Source organism: Vipera berus (assembly GCF_964194415.1).
Source record: "Vipera berus genome assembly, chromosome: 2".
Taxonomy (NCBI): Eukaryota; Metazoa; Chordata; class Lepidosauria; order Squamata; family Viperidae; genus Vipera; species Vipera berus.
In genome coordinates, this window is record NC_138203.1 from 170,390,849 (window position 1) to 170,409,899 (window position 19,051).

At 42.5% G+C, this 19,051-nt stretch overlaps 1 protein-coding gene across 1 annotated transcript; it reads right to left on the minus strand.

The window, feature by feature from the left end:
* Positions 1-5,425: 5,425 nt before the first annotated feature.
* Positions 5,426-18,727, minus strand: MRPL38 (mitochondrial ribosomal protein L38). The gene is made up of 9 exons (XM_081319632.1): positions 18,641-18,727; positions 17,368-17,547; positions 16,673-16,807; positions 16,370-16,578; positions 14,397-14,469; positions 12,294-12,339; positions 9,175-9,333; positions 8,326-8,462; positions 5,426-5,840 (listed from the first exon to the last, which is right to left on the minus strand). The coding sequence occupies exons 1-9, from the start codon at positions 18,705-18,707 to the stop codon at positions 5,704-5,706; spliced, it is 1,143 nt and encodes a 380-aa protein (XP_081175758.1). The 5' UTR covers positions 18,708-18,727; the 3' UTR covers positions 5,426-5,703.
* Between the last annotated feature and the right edge of the window lie 324 nt (positions 18,728-19,051).

The following is a 19,051-nucleotide window of genomic DNA, read 5'->3' on the forward strand; positions in this document are numbered from 1 at the left end:
AACCCCAAGCTTTGGGTTTGAATTTTCTCCTTATTTCAAACAACCTTTAGGCCAGTGCTATCAATTTTGATGTTTCATTAGTTAACTTGAGCTTTATTATTTACTCTGAAGGTGCACCATCTGAGGTCACCTACAGCTTCTAAAGCAGGGGTGTCAAACTCAATTTCATTGAGGGCCACATCAGCATTGCAGTTGCCCTCAGGGGACTGGGTGGGCGTGGCTAGAGTGCGTATGGCCTACTGGGTGGGTATGGCCAGCTCAACATCGTTGCATCAAGGGTGCCTATGGGGGGCCTGGGCAGGAGTGGGATAGATCTGAGGGTCTCTGGCAGAAGGAGATGGGACCGGAGTAAATGCCAAGGCAGTGGGGGCCGTCCCCTCACTGTTTCCAGGATGGCTTTGCGGGCCACATGAAACCACTTCGTGGGCTGGATCTGGCCCCCGGGCCTTGTGTTTGACATGTCTGTTCTAAAGGCTTGGCTGAACTCATGAGGCTTCTAAATGTTGATAACAAATTGTAAGCTTTAATGGTCATAAGAGGAAATACATGATTGGAGCGTAATGTTAACTGTATTTTTTAACTAAGCGTAAATGAAACGCCAACTCTAGTTATCACCCAGGCCTTTTTATTGCTTTTTATAGTACAAGTAGCCCTTGATCTGGAAAAAAAACAAACCTGCAGGCTTCGGAGTTAGAACCAGAGATGGCTCAGGATCAGTGTCTTTCAAAGTCTTTTCAAAATCAAATTAGCTCAAAAACCGTACTGGGGAGGTGGGGGGGGGGGCTCCAGCCTCCTTGTGATTAAACCTCCTAATCTCAGATTGGAAAGTTTTGGCAGACTCAGTGCCTGCTGAGCATAAAGACCACTCTGATGAAGCAGAAGAAGTAGAGGAGATGGGAAAAGGTGGATGTTCATCTTTTGCAGGCATCTGTAAATGATCTTCAGGTCTGCACACACAAACCCTTTTTACACTGCTTGCCTTTGGCAAAAGTCACTGCCTTCCCAGAGAAGAGAGCTGGTGCCTCAAGCTGCAGTCAAGAGAGGCAAAAGGGAACCAGAGCGTAGCCAAGGAAGGTGCTGCTAGAAAGAAAACAGAGAAAGCTCCGGAGTTCGGCATTACATTTTGAATGTTTTTCTGCGTTCTTAAGTCTGCCTGGCTAAATTTCCGAAGAGTCAGATTTTGTTTGCCTAACCCAGGGGTAGGCAACCTTGGCTCTTTTATGACTCATGGACTTCAACTCCCAGAATTCCTGAGCCAGCTACGCTGGCTCAGGAATTCTGGGAGTTGAAGTCCATGAGTCATAAAAGAGCCAAGGTTGCCTACCCCTGGCCTAACCTGTCCCAGAATGCTAAAGGGGAAAATAAACTTTAAACGCATTTCTACATTTCTGGAGTCCAACACTTGCTTTCAGTTACAGGCTAGTCCAGTGGTGGTGAACCTATGGCATATGTGCCAGAGGCGGCACTCAGAGCCCTCTCTGTGGGCATGTGCACTGTCGCCCCAGCCCCGCCTCCCCCCCGGGCCCCCTCCGCATCAGCAGCCCCCCTAGAGGAGAGTCACCCCGAATATGGCCCATGCAGAGCAGCACAGCCAAGGGCATGGCAGCCGGGCAGCCGGGCCAAGACTCCACCCTTGCACCCCGTCGCACGCAGATGATGCTGCGGGGCGTGGGCGGAGAGCATGGCCGCCACACTGCAGGGCTGCCTGGGCAATTTGCAGCAGGCTGTGGAGGCGGTAGGTGGCCCTGCAGCCAGGTGGGTGGTGGGGCAGGGCAGTTTTTGGGCATTTTGTGTCTAAAAGGTTCACCATCACTGCACTAGTCAATTCCCCATGGCTCTGACCACAAGTCATTCCTTGATTCTTGTCCCACAGAGGCTAAGTCATGATTTCTAACTATGATTTGTTGAATCATCCATAATTGGCTGGGATCACACATTGTGCTAAACCATAATCCCAGGCACATAAACCAGAATGGCTGGCCTCATAATACCTTAAACCAAAATCAAACAAGCTACATTATGTTCATTATTCAGGGTTTGATCCCAGTACGACTGTTCAGTTGTGATGATTGGACTATGGGACAATTTTCCTAAATACGTTTTCCTGGTCCAGGTCCTGCCGTCTTAAACATGTTAATCCAATGGAATTTTTTAGCTAGAACCTTTGCCAGTATGTTTTGTTGGCTATTATGTAAAGGCTTGTTTGTTTCTGTAGCAGTTATCTGTATAAGTTTCCAAAGATCAACACCCGACCCATAGTGATCATTTGGACTAATCTCCATGAGTTAAAACTTTGCTGAAGACTTCTGGTTTAAGTCTTTCCTAGAACTGAGCTGACTTCAATGTAGTGATGGCAATAGCATCTGAATCACTGAGTTCCAACAAGAATGGCCAGATCAGAAACTAAATCTTCCCCATTTTTACAATTCTGGGATACTTAAGCAGACACAAGCACAAATGAGACATAATGGCAATACATAGTACCGTATATACTTGAGTATAAGCCGACTCGAGTATAAGCCGAGACCCCCAATTTCACCCCCAAAAACTGGAAAAAGTTATTGACTCGAGTATAAGCCGATCCGCCGTTCTGCAAGCCTCCGCCGCCGGCGGAGGCTGGATCCGCGCTCTGCAAGCCTCTGCCGCCAGCAGAGGCTCGATCCGCCATTTTGCAAGCCTGAATACACAGGAATACCCTGTGTGGCCGCGGCTCTCGGGGAAGCCCTGGCTGTCCGCTTCCTCGCTCCACGCTGCCATTCGGGGCCCGCGCGTTCCCCGGGCAAATCGCGGCGCCCAGCAGGCGAGGAAACACGCCCGCTCCAGTCGCCCCCCCCTTCCCTCAGGAGACGCGAAGCAAGTGACCGCCCGGAGCTTACCAAGGACTTGCGCGCGGCCGAGGCTTCGGTGCTTCCAGGATCGCGCACACCTCTCCCAAGCCGCCGCCGTCCGGAGACCTGCCGAAGTTTGGGGAGGTTTGGGGAGGTGCCCAAACCTCCCCAAACGTCGGCAGGTCTCCGGACCTCCGCGCCCTGCCTGCCTGCTTCTTTCCGCAGCGGAAAGAAGCAGGCAGGCAGGGCGCGGAGGTCCGGAGACCTGCCGACGTTTGGGGAGGTTTGGGGAGGTGCGCGCCTCCCTAAACGTCGGCAGGTCTCCGGACCTCCGCGCCCTGCCTGCCTGCTTCTTTCCGCAGTGGAAAGAAGCAGGCAGGCAGGTCGCGGAGGTCCGGAGACTGCCGACGTTTGGGGAGGTTTGGGGAGGTGCGCGCGCACCTCCCCAAACCTCCCCAAACTTCGGCAGGTCTCCGGACGGCGGTGGCTTGGGAGAGGTGCACGCGATCCCGGAAGCACCAAAGCCTCGGCCGCGCACAAGTCCTCGGTAAGTTTTTTTGTTGACTGGAGTATAAGCCGAAGTGGAATTTTTCAGCCCAAAAAGTGGGCTGAAAAATTCGGCTTATACTCAAGTATATACGGTATTTACTTGGTTGCTGTTTTATCCTTTAGTGTGGGTCAAACACAGATTGGCTACAAAAATAGGTGTTTTTCATTTTTCTCATAATTAAACCACAGGTCTATCCATACCCCATTGAGTAAAAAGTTCAAGATATCACAATTCTAATCCCCTCTAGAAGCAGAAAAAACGGCAATGCTTGCTTAGCCCCTGAACTTACTAGAACAGTAGTTAAGAGGCAGTAACTTTTGCAAGTATCAAAAGATAATTTTAAAAAATGACTCTTGGTGGAGCAGTGGGCTAATGCCTGACCTTCACTCCTTCCGACGCGACTTGAAGACCTACCTATTTGAACAAGCCGGCCTGGCCTGATGGGGGATGCGTTCGGGTTTTTATTGGGGATTTTTTACATTTTTCTACTGTTTTTAGTGCAGGCTCGTATTTAATTCTCTTTTTAATTTTTGTATTTTGTATTTTTATATATGCCCTGTTCACCGCCCTGAGTCCTTCGGGAGAAGAGCGGTATACAAATATAATAAAATAAATAAATAAATAAATAAATAAATAAATAAATAAATAAATAAATAAATAATAAATAAATAACACCAGCTGCCTGCAATTAGTGCAGGTTTGCATCCCACCAGGCTCAAGGTTGACTCAGCCTTCCATCCTTCCGAGGTAGGTAAAATGAGGACCCAGATTGTTGGGGGCAATAAGCTGACTGTAATAATGCTGCTTGGGGGGGGGGGGGCGAAAGCCCTAATAAGCAGGCATATACATAGAATGAAGGCTATTGCCAGTGCTTTTTTTGTAAAAGAAAAAGGTGCCGGAACTCACGTGTCATACAACCCGCCTTTCCTACCCTACAAGGTTCCATCCAAAAAAGGTGCCGGAACTCCGTTCTGAGCGTTCTATGAGAAAAAAAGCCCTGGCTATTGCTAAGCACATTGGTTTGTGCTTAAATTGTAAGCCGCCCTGAGTCTTCGGAGAAGGGCGGGATATAAATGGGATTAAAATAATAATAATAATTTAAAAAAAACTCCTACAAAGGATCCTCAGTATTCTTCTCTCAGAGACCTTGGCTAACTTTTTGAAAATTATTTAAATTTTGGGCTTCATAGTTCATCAGTCCTAAGTTAGAAAAGGTCACTAGAACTTATAAAAAAGAGAAAAGAGTAACACAATACATCTTATTTATTTGTTAACTGCTAGGAGAGTAACAAAATCATTAAGGACTTTTTAAAAAGTATAAATACGTAAGTGTAACATTTTACAAATTTAAGTTAAAAGTAAATAATGGAATACATTTTCCTCCAAATAATTTTCTTAGAATTGCTGTGTAAAGCTGTTCCTGCGATATGTCTCATCCTTAATTAAATTCTAAGGGTATGATTTCAAGTAAGTTTCCAATAGCATTTACATTCAGAAACGTTAGTAGTTATTTTTAATGGCTCTATATGGCTGCCCAACTCACTCAGTGACTCCAGGTGGTTACAAGGAATAAAAACCCAATATAAAAACAATCAAAAAATGTAACTTGCCACCCTTGAAGATTGCCTGAAAAATTATCAATTGTAATCATAGTTGGGACCTGAGGGACAGTCTGGTATGGTGGTTAAGGCATTTGGCTAGAAACCCGAAGACTGTTTTTTCATCCTGCCTTAGGCCCAAAGTCAGTTAGGTCACGCTTAATATTAGGGAAAAGGCAGTGATAAACCAATTCTGAAAATCTTGCCAAGAAAACTGCAGGGACTTGTTTAGTCATCAGCAGTCAAGACTGGCTCAGAGGACAACACTCTTAGTTGGAGGCTTCAATGCAAGCACACTGGAAATAGAGGATTTGTGCTGCCTGCATCTATGCAAGACAATCCCAGCAACCTTAGTCTGCAAGTGAATTCCATGTGCTTCTTCCCATGAAACTGGTTTCAAATATTTTGAAATCATGCTTTTCTTTTTTAATATGAAAGAGAATGCATAGTCCAGGCTCTGTGGCAATCGAACACTTTGTAACGTGCAATGTATTGCCTGATTTTATTCAAATGAAAATATTTGATCAAATACTGGAAAAATAATAATAACAAAGTCTGTGACACACATACACAAGAGAGATGGAAACTGGGTTTTCTTCCAAATAGGTGATAAGAATAAGATAAGCTGGGTCACTTTCAATTATATTTTATGGACTTCTGTTTTTTGGACCAGACACACAAATTATTCTGTTCAGGTCTCCTATGGAAAGAAGCCTGTTTCTTCTGTTCAGTAAATGCCGTAGGTGGGTTCATCACTGTCCCTGTACCTGTCCAGGTACCTCAGAGGTTGACGGTGTGGATATTTCTTCTGGGGGGGATGATATTTGGGTGGCCGAACAAAGTCAAACACTGGTTCCTTCATGTCTTTAAAAGGAAAAGAGAACGTTAGCACTTCTCAAAAATTACAAACAAAACAAGTTCTGATTTTAAGATTCTTATATCAAGGTTGACCAATTAACGGTTCATCATTTTTCTATCTTTTATCTGTCATGATTTGCAGTATTTTTACTGTGGCCCGAAAAAGCATATGCTTCCTTCCCTTCCTAGTGAAGTGAAAAGAAGTGAATTCAATAATTATAAATCTATGTCCAGATTGTGGTTAATTTTTTCTCTTCTACTTGATAATTGATTTCCTGGGGGGAAAAACAACCTAAGAATCAAAAAGCCTCCGAAAGTGAGAAGGAGGGGGATCTTTGCCCTACTCTCCTACAGGAGGAAGCGGTGAATTAAAACTTTTTATGGGGGACAGAAATATACTGAAATGAAATGAATATAAGACCTAAATCTGGATAAGTTTGAAATTGGTGGAATTTGTTAAGATTTTCTTTTTAAATCATGAAAACAGAAGACAACTGTTTTTTTGAAAACTGAAAAACAAATTGGTGCTGATATCTAGTGGTGGATGAAAATATACAATAGTGGTTGCTCCAATACAGGAACTGGCAAAGCCCAGGAAAAGATAACTTGTCTTTGTGACCTTCAATGCTTTAGTAACAGAGAACAGCTGTGATAAAAAAAAACATTTTGGGTTACCTACAAAGCAAGAATTATAGCCTTTAGAAAAAAATTGACCTTTCTGGATTATAAATACCTACTGAACTGTGACTCTAAAGCTGTTTGCAGAGAAAGGAAAACCCTAATTTTTGGCTATCATGGGAAACCAGAGATTTGCAGAAAGAATATACCAGGGGTCGGCAACCTAAAAAAGAAAAAGAGCCACTGGGAACCGGTTCCATCACAAATTAAAAAAAGAGGGAGCCGCGTGCGTGTGTCCATGCACGCGCATGCGCAAAAAGGTTTTTTTGCGCATGCGTGGACGCACGCGGCTGCCATTTTTTTAAAAATGAGATGGAACCGGTTCCCGGTTGCCCGATGGCGACGGCCCGTCTGCAAAGCTGCCGCTTTCGGCAGCTTTGCAGACGGGCCGTGGCAGCTTCCTCAAAGAGCGGCGCCCCTGCCCATTCCGAGAGGTGCGCGCGCACCTCTCCGAACGACCGGAGGTGCGCGCGTACCTCCGCGCAAATGGGCAGCGGTGCCGCTCTTTCAGGAAGCCCGCCGCGGCCCGTCTGTGAAGCTGCCGAAAGCGGCAGCTTAGCAGACGGGCCGCGGCAGCTTCCTCAAAGAGCGGCGCCCCTGCCCATTCCGAGAGGTGCGCGCGCACCTCTCCGAACGACCGGAGTTGCGCGCGCACCTCCCCAAACCTTTGGGGAGGTGCGCGCGTACCTCCGTGCGAAGGGGCAGCGGCGCCGCTCTTTGAGGAAGCTGCCGAAAGCGGCAGCTTCCTCAAAGAGCGGCACCGCTGCCCGTTCGCGCGGAGGTACGCGCGCACCTCCGGTCGTTCGGAGAGGTGCGCGCGCACCTCTCTGAATGGGCAGGGGCGCCGCTCTTTGAGGAAGCTGCCGCGGCCCGTCTGCTAAGCTGCTGCTTTCGGCAGCTTCACAGACGGGCCGCGGCGGGCTTCCTGAAAGAGCGGCACCGCTGCCCATTCGCGCGGAGGTACGCGCGCACCTCCGGTCGTTCGGAGAGGTGCGCGCGCACCTCTCGGAATGGGCAGGGGCGCCGCTCTTTGAGGAAGCTGCCGCGGCCCGTCTGCTAAGCTGCCGCTTTCGGCAGCTTCACAGACGGGCCGCGGCAGCTTCCTCAAAGAGCGGCACCGCTGCCCGTTTGGGGAGGTGCGCGCGCACCTCCGCCCATTCGGGGAGGTGCGCGTGCACCACTGCCCGTTGGAAGAGGTGCGCGCGCACCGGGCGGCTGGGAGCCGCAAGAGACGGCTCAAAGAGCCGCATGCGGCTCCGGAGCCGCAGGTTGCCGACCTGTGGAATATACCAAGAAAAAAACAAATACTCTCCAGAAGGAGATGTATGCTATGTTGCAACTAATTCAAAGAACAATGATCTCAAACCACGAGGAAATTAAAAATAACTTTGAAAATATAAATGAATACATCTCCAATTTAACTTTACAACAAAAAAACTCTCAGAAAATAAAAATAGAGAGCGAGCAGATAAAACAGACAACTGAACATAAACCAGAGGAAAGAGATTTAAAGATGAAACCTAACAATAGAAAGAAGTATGACTTAACCCAGGTGGAAAAATCCATACTATGTCAGTGACAATTACAAGAAACAGGCTCTATAAAAATGACTTATCAAGGAATTTTTGAAGAGGAAGGTTCCGGTTTCTATCAATTTTGGGTTTAAACTACAGCTTACATTCCACCCCCACCTCATATAATGGGTTTTGTTTTGTTTTTTTGGGATAACAAAGTTTAAGCCTGTCCCAATATTTCATTTCAACCCTAAAAAAATGCAGAATTGTAGATATTTTACATGTGGTCCATTACTTACTAAGAAGCTCATAAAAGACGTTTGTGACAGAAGTATCCCACTCGCATTGGAAAAACACCAGTCCTGCTGGTGTCATATCACTCTGATGCTTCTTGTAGAAGTCAAATGTTTTGAAGGTTCTCATCTTGAGGCTGTGACTGAAGAGACGGAAATGCAAATGCAGTGGGTTTGCCTTTTGTAATCTCTTCATCTATTACTATCCCCCTGTTCAAACATCAATTTCTGAACTCTTAAAATGACAATATAGATGTGCTATGTGTTGAGTACTATGTTTTTTCCCTAGAAATTATAATTTAATGTGAGTGAAAGTGAGAAAAAACAATTTAAAACTGGTTTAAATATTGAACATGAGGTTTCTGGAATGAGAGAATTGTATCCAGTTCTCCTATTCAACAGCCTCCCATAAGCAGATATATTTTGACTGTGTTCCCTCTGCCTTCCATTGTACATTCATTGTGCAGCCATTTAAAAAAAGAGAGCTTAGTGGACACCCAACACCTCTACCCCAATCTATCTGTGGGCATCTCACTGCAAGACCCCAGAGTTATTTAATACTATAGGCCATATGCTGATTTCTACCCAAAGCAGCAGCCCAACAAGTTGTATGTACAGACTACTGTCCAATAAAAAGGTTTCAACATTTAAAGCCATTTAGCTAGTTGTGCTTGTTTTCAAGTTTTTTTGGTTTGCCTGCTGAACTGAACTGTTTAATATTAACTGTTTATTTTTAATATTAAAAATATCTTCAACTGTTCAGTTTTCCTTCATAAATCTGCCATCACCCGAGATAAGAGGTAATATTCCAGTGCAATCTTCTTTCATCATTATATGGAAAATATGAAGAGTTACCATGGTGTTGGCCGCACATCTTCAGTAAAATCAATTGGCTGGTTCTGTTGGAATAGAAGGAAGACGTAGCGATGGTATCCCGTTCCTCTGGCTGGAAATGCAGGGAAATAATGGCAGATTTCTTGCCCTGCCTCTATTTGGTTGCCTGGAATGTTTCCCCTGTTGATAGAAAACAGGATACAAACATGTTTGCCTGACATTATTCCCCTGAACAAACAAGGAATTCGTTCAACAGCCACCAAAGGATAGAACTAGTGTTTATCTTGGGGAAGTTGGAGCTATTCCAATGAGGGTAGTAATAAAGGTTAGCAAGCTCCCTTGCAAAACTGGCTTGCTAGTTGGCAAAAGCTGCTAGTGATTTATCTGGGCAGTGTACAGCCCTGGGGAAACCCTGTGCACATCCCTCAGGGTCTTTTAGGTTTACCAGGTAGACTGCTGTTGGATTCCAAGGATCTCATCTCTGATCTAACCAGTATTACATTACAGGACATGTCTCAGAAATCAGTGCAATCCTCAGGGTTCTGTCAAATTCACAAGAATTCCCGAGTAGACAATTCAAAACTATAAAGTTTACTGAAGGTCAGACAGCTTTCCACCAACTTTAAGATGTATGCCTTTAAATTCCCTAGATCAGTGATGGCGAACCTTTTAGAGACCGAGTGCCCAAACTACAACCCAAAACCCAATTATGTATCATCAGGTGCCGGGTGGGCGTGGCCCATTGGGTGGGTGTGGCCCATTGGGTGGGCGTGGCCCATTGGGTGGGCATGGCTGTGGTGGTAATGACAGACTGGTTGGGATTAAAAAGTTCAATCAATCAATTCCAACTTTGCGAGATCTTTTTTTTTCCTGTGAGAAGTTGAAATTGATTGATTGAATCTTTTTTTTTTTGCTCACGGCGGCAGAAGCCTAAGGCGAAAAGATTTTATAAAACCCAGCTGAAGGCCTAGGACTGGGGCGACGGTGCACGTGCCCACAGAAAGGGCTCTGTGTGCCACCTCTGGCACGCGTGCCATAGGTTTGCCACCATGGCCCTAAATTCTTTGCTGTGGCCACACTGGGCAAAGAATTCTGAGATTTGAAAGCCTCAGATTCAGAAAGTATCCTGTCTGGGGAAGGCTGAGTTTAAGAATTTGGAAGGCACTGGGCTTCGTTCCTTCTAATACTTTTGCAATACACACCATCTTTTTAGTTTTCTAGTTCCATATATTCTTGTCCCCCTTTTGCCTTGAGGGAAAATAAATCACTCATATATAATCTTGTGGCATTATTGAATTAGGTGTTACTTTGGTATTGTAGTAAATAATTTAAAATTGCCTTATACTAAGTAGAATATAATATAATAATATAATATAATAAACCTTTATTGTCAAAGTACAACATGTGTACATTGAGATTAGCTGAGCCTCCCCCTGTGCTCTCTCCCCCCAACACACAGTGACAACAAACCCTCCATCCCACCACACTATGTGAACCAACTACACCACACACCGGCCTCCCAAGTCAACTCTGCATAAGATTATATCCCATTCAAAAGCCTAACAGCCCATGGATAAAAGCTGTTCTTCAGCCTGTTGGTACGGCTGGCTATATTCCTATATCTCCTACCGGATGGTAGGAGAGTAAAGAGATACCGTCCAGGGTGTGAGTCATCCCTGAGAATCTTCCTCACTCTTCCAAGGCAACGAGCCCTGGCGATGTCATCCAGTGGTGTCAGGGAACAGCCCACAATGTCTTGTGCTGTGCTCACTACCCTCTGTAATACTTTCCTATCCGCGGCTGTCAGACCGGCATACCAAACCACAATACCATACGAGAGGACGCTCTCTATGGTAGACCGGTAAAAGAGGGTCATTAGCTGTTGTTCTACCCTGTTCTTCCGCAAGATCCTAAGAAAGTGAAGCCTCTGTTGGGCCTTTCTAGCCACCTGGGTTGTGTTAACTTTCCAGGTCAGATCTTCACAGAGGTAGACTCCCAGAAATTTAAAGGAGGGAACTCTCTCTACACAGTCCTCCCCGATGTAAAGTGGGGCAGGTTCCTCTTTTTTTCTCCGGAAGTCTAACACCATCTCTTTCGTCTTGCTGATGTTTAGGTGCAAGTTGTTGTTACTACACCATATGGATAGTTTTTGTACCTCCGCCCTATATGCTGTCTCATCCCCACCTGTAATAAGACCCACCACAGTTGTATCATCTGCGAACTTGATTATCACAGTGGATGGGTCAGATGATACACAATCATAAGTGTATAAAGAGTACAGGTAGGGGCTAAGCACACAGCCCTGTGGCGTGCCGGTGCAAAGCTTCAGGGGGGTGGACAGAGCAGACCCGACCCTCACTGTTTGTACCCGATCCCTAAGAAAGTCTTGAATCCTTGGATAGAAATTAAATAGATGAAAGAGACAATAGGGGATTTCAGTTGTATCTTCCTTGGCTGGTTAGAATGGTCCAGTTATTATCACATTTGGCAAATATACTGGCTTGTCAAAAGTAGAAACAGCCAAAGAACCAATATCCACTCTTTTCTTAGCTTTGGACCATTGAGATCATAAGACATTTATTTAAAAACTAATGGCTCCAAGTACTTGCCTTATAGAACACAGAGCAGAGGTGGTCAAACATGTTCCAGGGCAAGAAAGAATAATTTTAAATGAAAAAGGAGTACATTTCAGATGGTCATCAAGGGCACATTTCTAATAGCATAAGCTGTTCCATCAACAGAAGACAGTGGAGTCTGTTGGCTTGAAGGCCATCTATTGGGGTTGCCATAACAGTAGTAGACTGTACACTGAGCAGTAGAATAGGCTAGCCCAGGGGTAGGCAACCTTGGCTCTTTTATGACTTCTGGGAGTTGAAGTCCACGAGTCATAAAAGGGCCAAGGTTGCCTACCCCTGGGCTAGACTAAGATCCCATCTAATCCATACATTCTATGATTCTATCATTATGGGTGGATCAGGAAAATTAGCGTGATATTATATTGGTAGCTAAATTTTGAGTTTTTGTTCCAGATTAACTTTGAATATGAAAATGATACCCACAGTGCAGGGGATTGGAATAGAAGACCTCCAAGGTCCCTTTCAACTCTGTTATTCTGTATTCTGTACAGTGCTAATACTCACACCAGCCAATGGACATACTCCAAATTGCCATCAGACAGGTGTCCATCTGTACAAACAAGGTATACAAAAACCCAGTGAATATACAACTCATCTTACAAAGTTTGTCTTTATTATACTGTTTTGGCTGTAGCATATTCAGGTTTTTTTTCTTTTTTATTACAACAGTTCCATTTTTCATGCTACTATAGCAAAGTTTTACAATGGCTTTTTAAAAAAAACTTAGTGATAAAAGTTGCACAATATTACCGGTATATAAAGAACATTTGACAAAATAGCCCTCCTCCAGTTCTGATACATCTGTGCCACATATTAATCCTTAGTCACTTACCAATTTCAAAACTACAATTAAATTATAATAAAATATTTAAAAATAGCAAAACTTTTCTAACTATTGCTTGATCTCTTTAAATGAGGAGTCCTCATATTCTGATGCCAAAAATGACTAGAAAATGGGGTTGAGGTTAGACTAGATTATAAGCTTCCCAGAATCACTAGGATAGTGGGATGGGTGACATATAGATTAATTAATTAAATGAATATAGCTATTTACTGTGAACATTTTTACTTTAATCTATAACTCATTGGGGTTGCCAGATCAGGCAGGCAATATTTCAGCAAAAGCCTACAATGGACCTGGACAGGCAAAGCAGCAATTGAGTTTGGATAGTAGTGGAACTTTTATCAGCTTTGGAAAAAAAATTGCAGCCTTCTTTTATGTTGCTCACAACATCTACAAGCCTTAAATAAAGGCTAGGGACAAAAAAAGCCATCTAGAACTTGCAAAATCTTCCTTTTAAATGCCCAGTCTACCTTACAAAAGCAAGAATTATCTAAATTAAATTGAACAAAGATCTAGGCCAGGGATCCCCAAACGCTTCACCTCAACAACCCTTCATGCATTTTCAAAATTGTTCATCGACTCCCAAACATTATATAAAAATAAATTAATAGGTACTTTAATACTACAAACAATAATAATAGACACCTTTAACACCATCAAACAACAACATCTGCCTATCCCAGGTCCTTGCAAAGATCTCGATAGGTGGATAAAAATACCAAATCCAAGCTTGTGGGTTGGTTTCCAAACGTTTTGTTACCAAGCTAGGTAACATCTTCAGCAGAGTTTAGGGGATGTCGGTGTCAGTGTTCTGTCAATGTACTGGCACTCCACAAGCAATTCCATCAACAGATACATCAACCTACAACCAGCCTACAAACTCCTCAGAATCCAAATCAACCACATAGCCAACCAGAGACGGTACCGACCCTCAACCAATCCTCAACCAGCCTCCCCTTCCCGCCAGCAGTTCACCTTCCAATGACCCTGACCTGAAGTAACCTCCCTATCACAAGCCTCTCACTGATGACTCATACCTGACCTATCGCAAGACCCTCACTTGACACACCCACACCTGAAGCCCTTATAAACAGAACACTGACACCAACATAAATAAATAAATAAATAAATAAATAAAAAATAAAAAAAATAAACATCCCCTAAACTCCACTGAAGATGTTACCTAGCCTGTAATGAAACATTCAGAAACCAACCCACAAGTTCGGAGAATGAACCTTCACCCTCATTCTACACCTGAGCTACAGATATTTGCCACCATTTGCATACCAAATCCAGTCTAAACATCTAGCTGACTATGCAATGAACCATAGTAGAAGAGACAACTCATGGTTGCTCTCGCCAGCAACTTACCATTCAACCCTGGGTAACATTGTCTTGCTGCACCTCACATTCAGGACTAGAGACTGGAATGGAACTCTACAGAAACCTCAAAAGATTGACCCCCAATTGATCTTTGACCATTTAATCTGCTGTTGATCCCCAGCCATTTATCAACTCTCTGAATAGTCCCATTGACTCTGTGGGTCAATATTAGCCACTTTGAGGAACCCCGATCTAGGAAGTTTTTCTTACTTACAAGATTTCTGATTTTTTTCTCTACAGACGTTTTCACTTAAAGTGTCTGCTTCTGCTGCAGCAACTGGATTTTATTCAGAAGCTCAAAATATGCAATGGAAAATCTTTTCCAAATGTTATGAAATCCTATCATACTAAGAAAGTATTCCTATCATAATGGCACTTACCTAGATTGGTGAGCAACAAAGTCCAAAGTGTTCCTTCATCTGCTTCAAATGAGATTTCAGGAGGATTAAAAGCCTAAACAGGAAAATATGAAAATGAGTATTAAATAGCTTATTCTCCCACTCCCCACCATAGTCCTGAATAAAGAATTACAACTTTAATTGTAAGCTATCCAGAGTCGCTGAGGAGTTGAGTGGTTTCGTAGTTGAAATAACAATAATTTGTGTTCTTAAATTATACTTGCTCTCCTGGCTGTTCACAACTTTCACATCAGTCAACAGACATTTATGTCATTTCTTGATGACTGCAGCATGGACAATCAAAACTAACATTCTCAAGGAACCTTGGGAGTTAAAAGAAAGATGTGATAGTGAAAAAAATAGGGAGTGGGGACAAATTTTGGGAGCCATGAATTGCACAAGGAAATGTAGTGACGTCCCCATTATATCACGCAAGTGGATAGAAAGTATATTTCAAGTTGTTTGGGGAATTTGATTATTTTCAACCCAGGATGTATACAATAACAATCCTGATGATTTACACACTCCTTTTCTTCCATTTTAGGTTACAAATAGAAGAAAATAACTGGTCCAAAGACAAATTTCCTTACTGCATGAATTTGGGGGACACTGTGGACAATAAAAAATATCATACTGCTGTTAACTGGTAACATAAATCTCACCCAAACACCTATAGTATTGCAAAAAGCTATCTAATTCTGTAAGATTAGTCTAGCCCATGCAAAATTTACAAGTAAGGTTGAGGGTCAGTAGTTGAAGCATCTTTTGCCATGATTATGTGATAGGTTAAGAGCATCTTATGGTCCCAGATATTTAATAGATGATGGTAGTTTCTGCCTTACTCATGCTTTTCTCGTGCAACTGATACTTTTTTTTCCTGCACAAAATAATTCATTGCTGATTTTCAGCATTTTAGTTGAAAACTGCTCCAGGTGAACACATGCCTGCAGGACATAGTGACTATTGTAAATCAATGATGGTTGCCAAGTGCCCAAATTGTGATTATGTAATTGTGGCAGCCACATCCTCTAGGATCAGTTATAAGTCCCCTTTCTCAGCATTGTTGTAACTTTGAACAGTTGCTGAACAAGTGGTCATTAAGTAAGGATTTGTTGTTGTTGTTAGTTGCGAAGTCGTGTCGCGACCCTATGGACAATGTTCCTCCAGGCTTTCCTGTCCTCTACCATCTTCTGGAGTCCATTTAAGCTCATGCCTACTGCTTCAGTGACTCCATCCAGCCACCTCATTCTCTGTCGTCCCATTCTTCTATTGCCCTCAATCTTTCCCAGCATTAGGCTCTTCTCCAGTGAGTCCTTCCTTCTCATTAGGTGGCCAAAGTATTTGAGTTTTAGCTTCAGGATCTGGCCTACTAAAGAGCAGTCAGGGTTGATCTCCTCTAGGACTGACCGGTTTGATCGCCTTGCAGTCCAAGGGACTCGCAGGAGTCTTCTCCAGCACCATAGTTCAAAGGCTTCAATTCTTTGGCGCTCAGCCTTTCTTATGGTCCAGCTTTCACTGCCATACATTGCAACTGGGAAGACCATAGCCTTGACTATATGCACTTTTGTTGACAGGGTGATGTCTCTGCTTTTTAGTGTGCTGTCTAAGTAAGGATTACCTGTAGTTAATCTGACAGAGAGCACTAGAGGTATCTTTGATTATAATTATTCCTATTTACTAGATGTTATATTGTAGAATTAACTTATAGTGAATCTGATTTCATTCAGGTTAACCCTAACAGCTGTAGCCGTGCAAGGTGGGTATTCTGCTGGCAGAGCACTATATCAATACATAGAGAACATATAACTATTCACATGTTTACAGTAATGAAACAATTTTGTGAAACCTTCCAGGAAAATTACTTTAGTGTCTTATACCTAATACATGAGCAGCAGATAAACCAAAACCAAAAAAGCATGTACTTTATCTCAAAGTTCCTACTTTTGGTATAATACCTCTGTGGGAGTAACCACATTTCCATAATAAACTGGCATAACATAATCCTCATCCTGGTTATATTCCACTTTTAGAAGCACTCTAGGAACAAACAGGGCATTATCAAACAAGTCCCGGTACAGTCCATAGTGTTCTGCTAATCGTTGCTTGTGATATGGGCCACTGGTTCTTTCCCATTCAGCTCTGACATCATCTAGAGGAATCTGCACTGCAAGCAGAAACAAAATAGTTAGGTAAACAAAGTGGATAAACTCTTGTGAATGCAAAGGAAATAAATGTTGGGAGAACTGTTACTAACATACATGTTTTGAGCCAGGATGCCTTTTCCAGTTCTGGATTAGTTAAATTTTGCTTCCTAAAAGCCTTTCTCTCTTTATATATATTTTTCCGTGATAGTGCAAGACTGGGCAGACCAATGTCGATCTTTGCCTCTTCATCTAAGATTTAAAAGAAAAGAGATTATGGAAAATAAATCTTGCAGTTTTCTATAGTTTACTGATGGACAATCCACAACTATTTGAAAAATTGGGCAGAATCAAACTTGTTTAAATAGCATACCTTAAAAGTGAAAATAACTATTTTCTATCTTATGTAGAAAGTGGCTGTTGTAGACTTGGAATCTCTGATTTACAGAACTCTTAATAGTAGCAGAATTCATTACAAGTTAAAGAGGGAACAAATCGGTGCATTTTTCCAGTAAAGATGCTTTGCTCTTTGAACTGAAACAATTGTTCTGTTTTACTTTTAAGATATAATTACAAAAGCCAAATCATTAACTTTATTTTGTTTATACTTTCCTGATCACTTTCTTAATAGAATTGAATGTTACCATCCAATTCATTATGTTTATTCAAAAATATGTTTTATCATGGTCAATAAAATTTATAAGTATACAAAATGCATTATGCCCTTGGGAAAAATGTTAAACTATTTAATCAAAGCTACTGGAGGGGGAAAAAAACTGGGCTAGGCTTTTGTGCTCCTCCATGGTTATTACCTTCCTCTGGAGTGATGTGTTTCTTATATGTTCGCCACCAAGGAGTTTTTTTATTCTCTTTTTCTGCTACCTTGAAATAACGAGTGAAAACACGATACTTTTCCAGTGCTTCCAAGTTACTAACATCAATATCTTCATTAGGCATTGGTCCCAGAGGTACACCCAGTTTGCAGAGGACAGCTAAAACAAAAACACAAAACAAAATAAATTGTATTTGTGTAACAAATTATCTTGTTGGATCAAAACGCAGTGATCTTTATTTGGGCTTCTCCTATTCAAATGTAACCATCCCAGAATGGAAACAGGAGCAAAATGAAGAAAAGACTGCAAAACCAGGTAATTATATTAAAATTTACATTTAATTTACATGTTTAAATTGTTAGACCTAAACACAGTATGAAAAAAGTGAAAGAATCAAACACGAAGTATTTTAGCTGCAATCAAAATCAATACAATGCTTACACACATAAAAGGGCACCAATACTACTGGCCAATGTTAATAACCTGTTTTATGTTAGCTTCCAAATACTGAATGCAAAACAAATGCACAATTATTAATACCATAAATGAACACAAATAACTAGTGTTCCCTTCAAACTGGGATCAGTCCTTTGTGGGTATTGTTCATAAACATTTTACAGAATGAAAAAGTGATACATGCATAACCAATCTCTTTATACAAGTTGAGAGCAATGTTCTTGTCATTTTGAAGAAATGCCTTGGCCCTCATGCATCCAACACCTCTCTAGCCTTTATTAAACTGACTGCATTTTAAAAAATGCTACAGTTTTAAGGGTCCACCTTTGACAGCAAATTTCTTGCACAGAAACATGAAAAATGATCAACAAATGAACAGCAGAGATGTGCACCGCTGGTGCACGGCTTAACCCCATCTACCAAAATATTTTCAGTCTCGATAGTCTATTATTGTATGATTGTCCGGTTATCTGCAGCCCAGAGAACGAAAACTTAGCAGAACTTTACAAGTTAAGATGCATACTATACTTGCAGAAAAACCTAAATCCATCCTTTATAAATTCTAAATGAAGAAACCACCATTCCTGGGGTCTTTCAACAAAACACCCATAAAGGTGATAGCAATATTCCAGACACAGGGATGCACTGGAATATAACGAAACCAAACTTAACAGGAGGAATGGTCAAACGTGGACTTCTAAAATGCAAAATGAACGTGGGGAAGCCAGTTCCACCAGGCGCTGAAAGATCACCGAAAAAATATCACAATTTCCCCTTCCGTTCTAGCGTCACCCACCAGTAGTACTAAACCCTCTGCTCCTCCGGAATCTGCGCAGGGCGGCGTTTAGAACGGGCGCCGCCATTTTTGTGCAAGTTCTCAGGTTCCCTCTCTTGGAAAGGGTCCATCAGCGCACTTTCGGCGCATAGGAATGACGTCATGGTGGAGTTGTTTCTTCGAGTGCCCGCAAAGGCTTTTAAAAAATATTTTAATTCTTTCAAGAATTCTTCTCAGCGCTCGCTTCATTTCTCGATTCATAAAAGCGTATAGTATAAGTCGTGTTTAATTTCTTTAAAATTAGCTGACTTTTCACTGAGACTATAATACAGTAAATGTACATGATCACTTGATTAAAATGAAGATTGCCAGTCGAGCAAAATGAACAAATGTATAAACACATACAGAAAACCCCCTGTAATAATTAGTTTT

Excerpts from the sequence above, each read along its gene's own strand:
- MRPL38 (XM_081319632.1), bottom strand. The coding sequence starts at position 18,707 with ATGGCGGCGCCCGTTCTAAACGCCGCCCTGCGCAGATTCCGGAGGAGC. Across the intron at positions 16,579-16,672 it reads GGCATCCTGGCTCAAAACAT|TGCAGATTCCTCTAGATGAT; the intron begins GTATGTTAGTAA and ends TTCTGCTTGCAG. Across the intron at positions 9,334-12,293 it reads GAGTATGTCCATTGGCTGGT|GGGAAACATTCCAGGCAACC; the intron begins GTGAGTATTAGC and ends TTCTATCAACAG.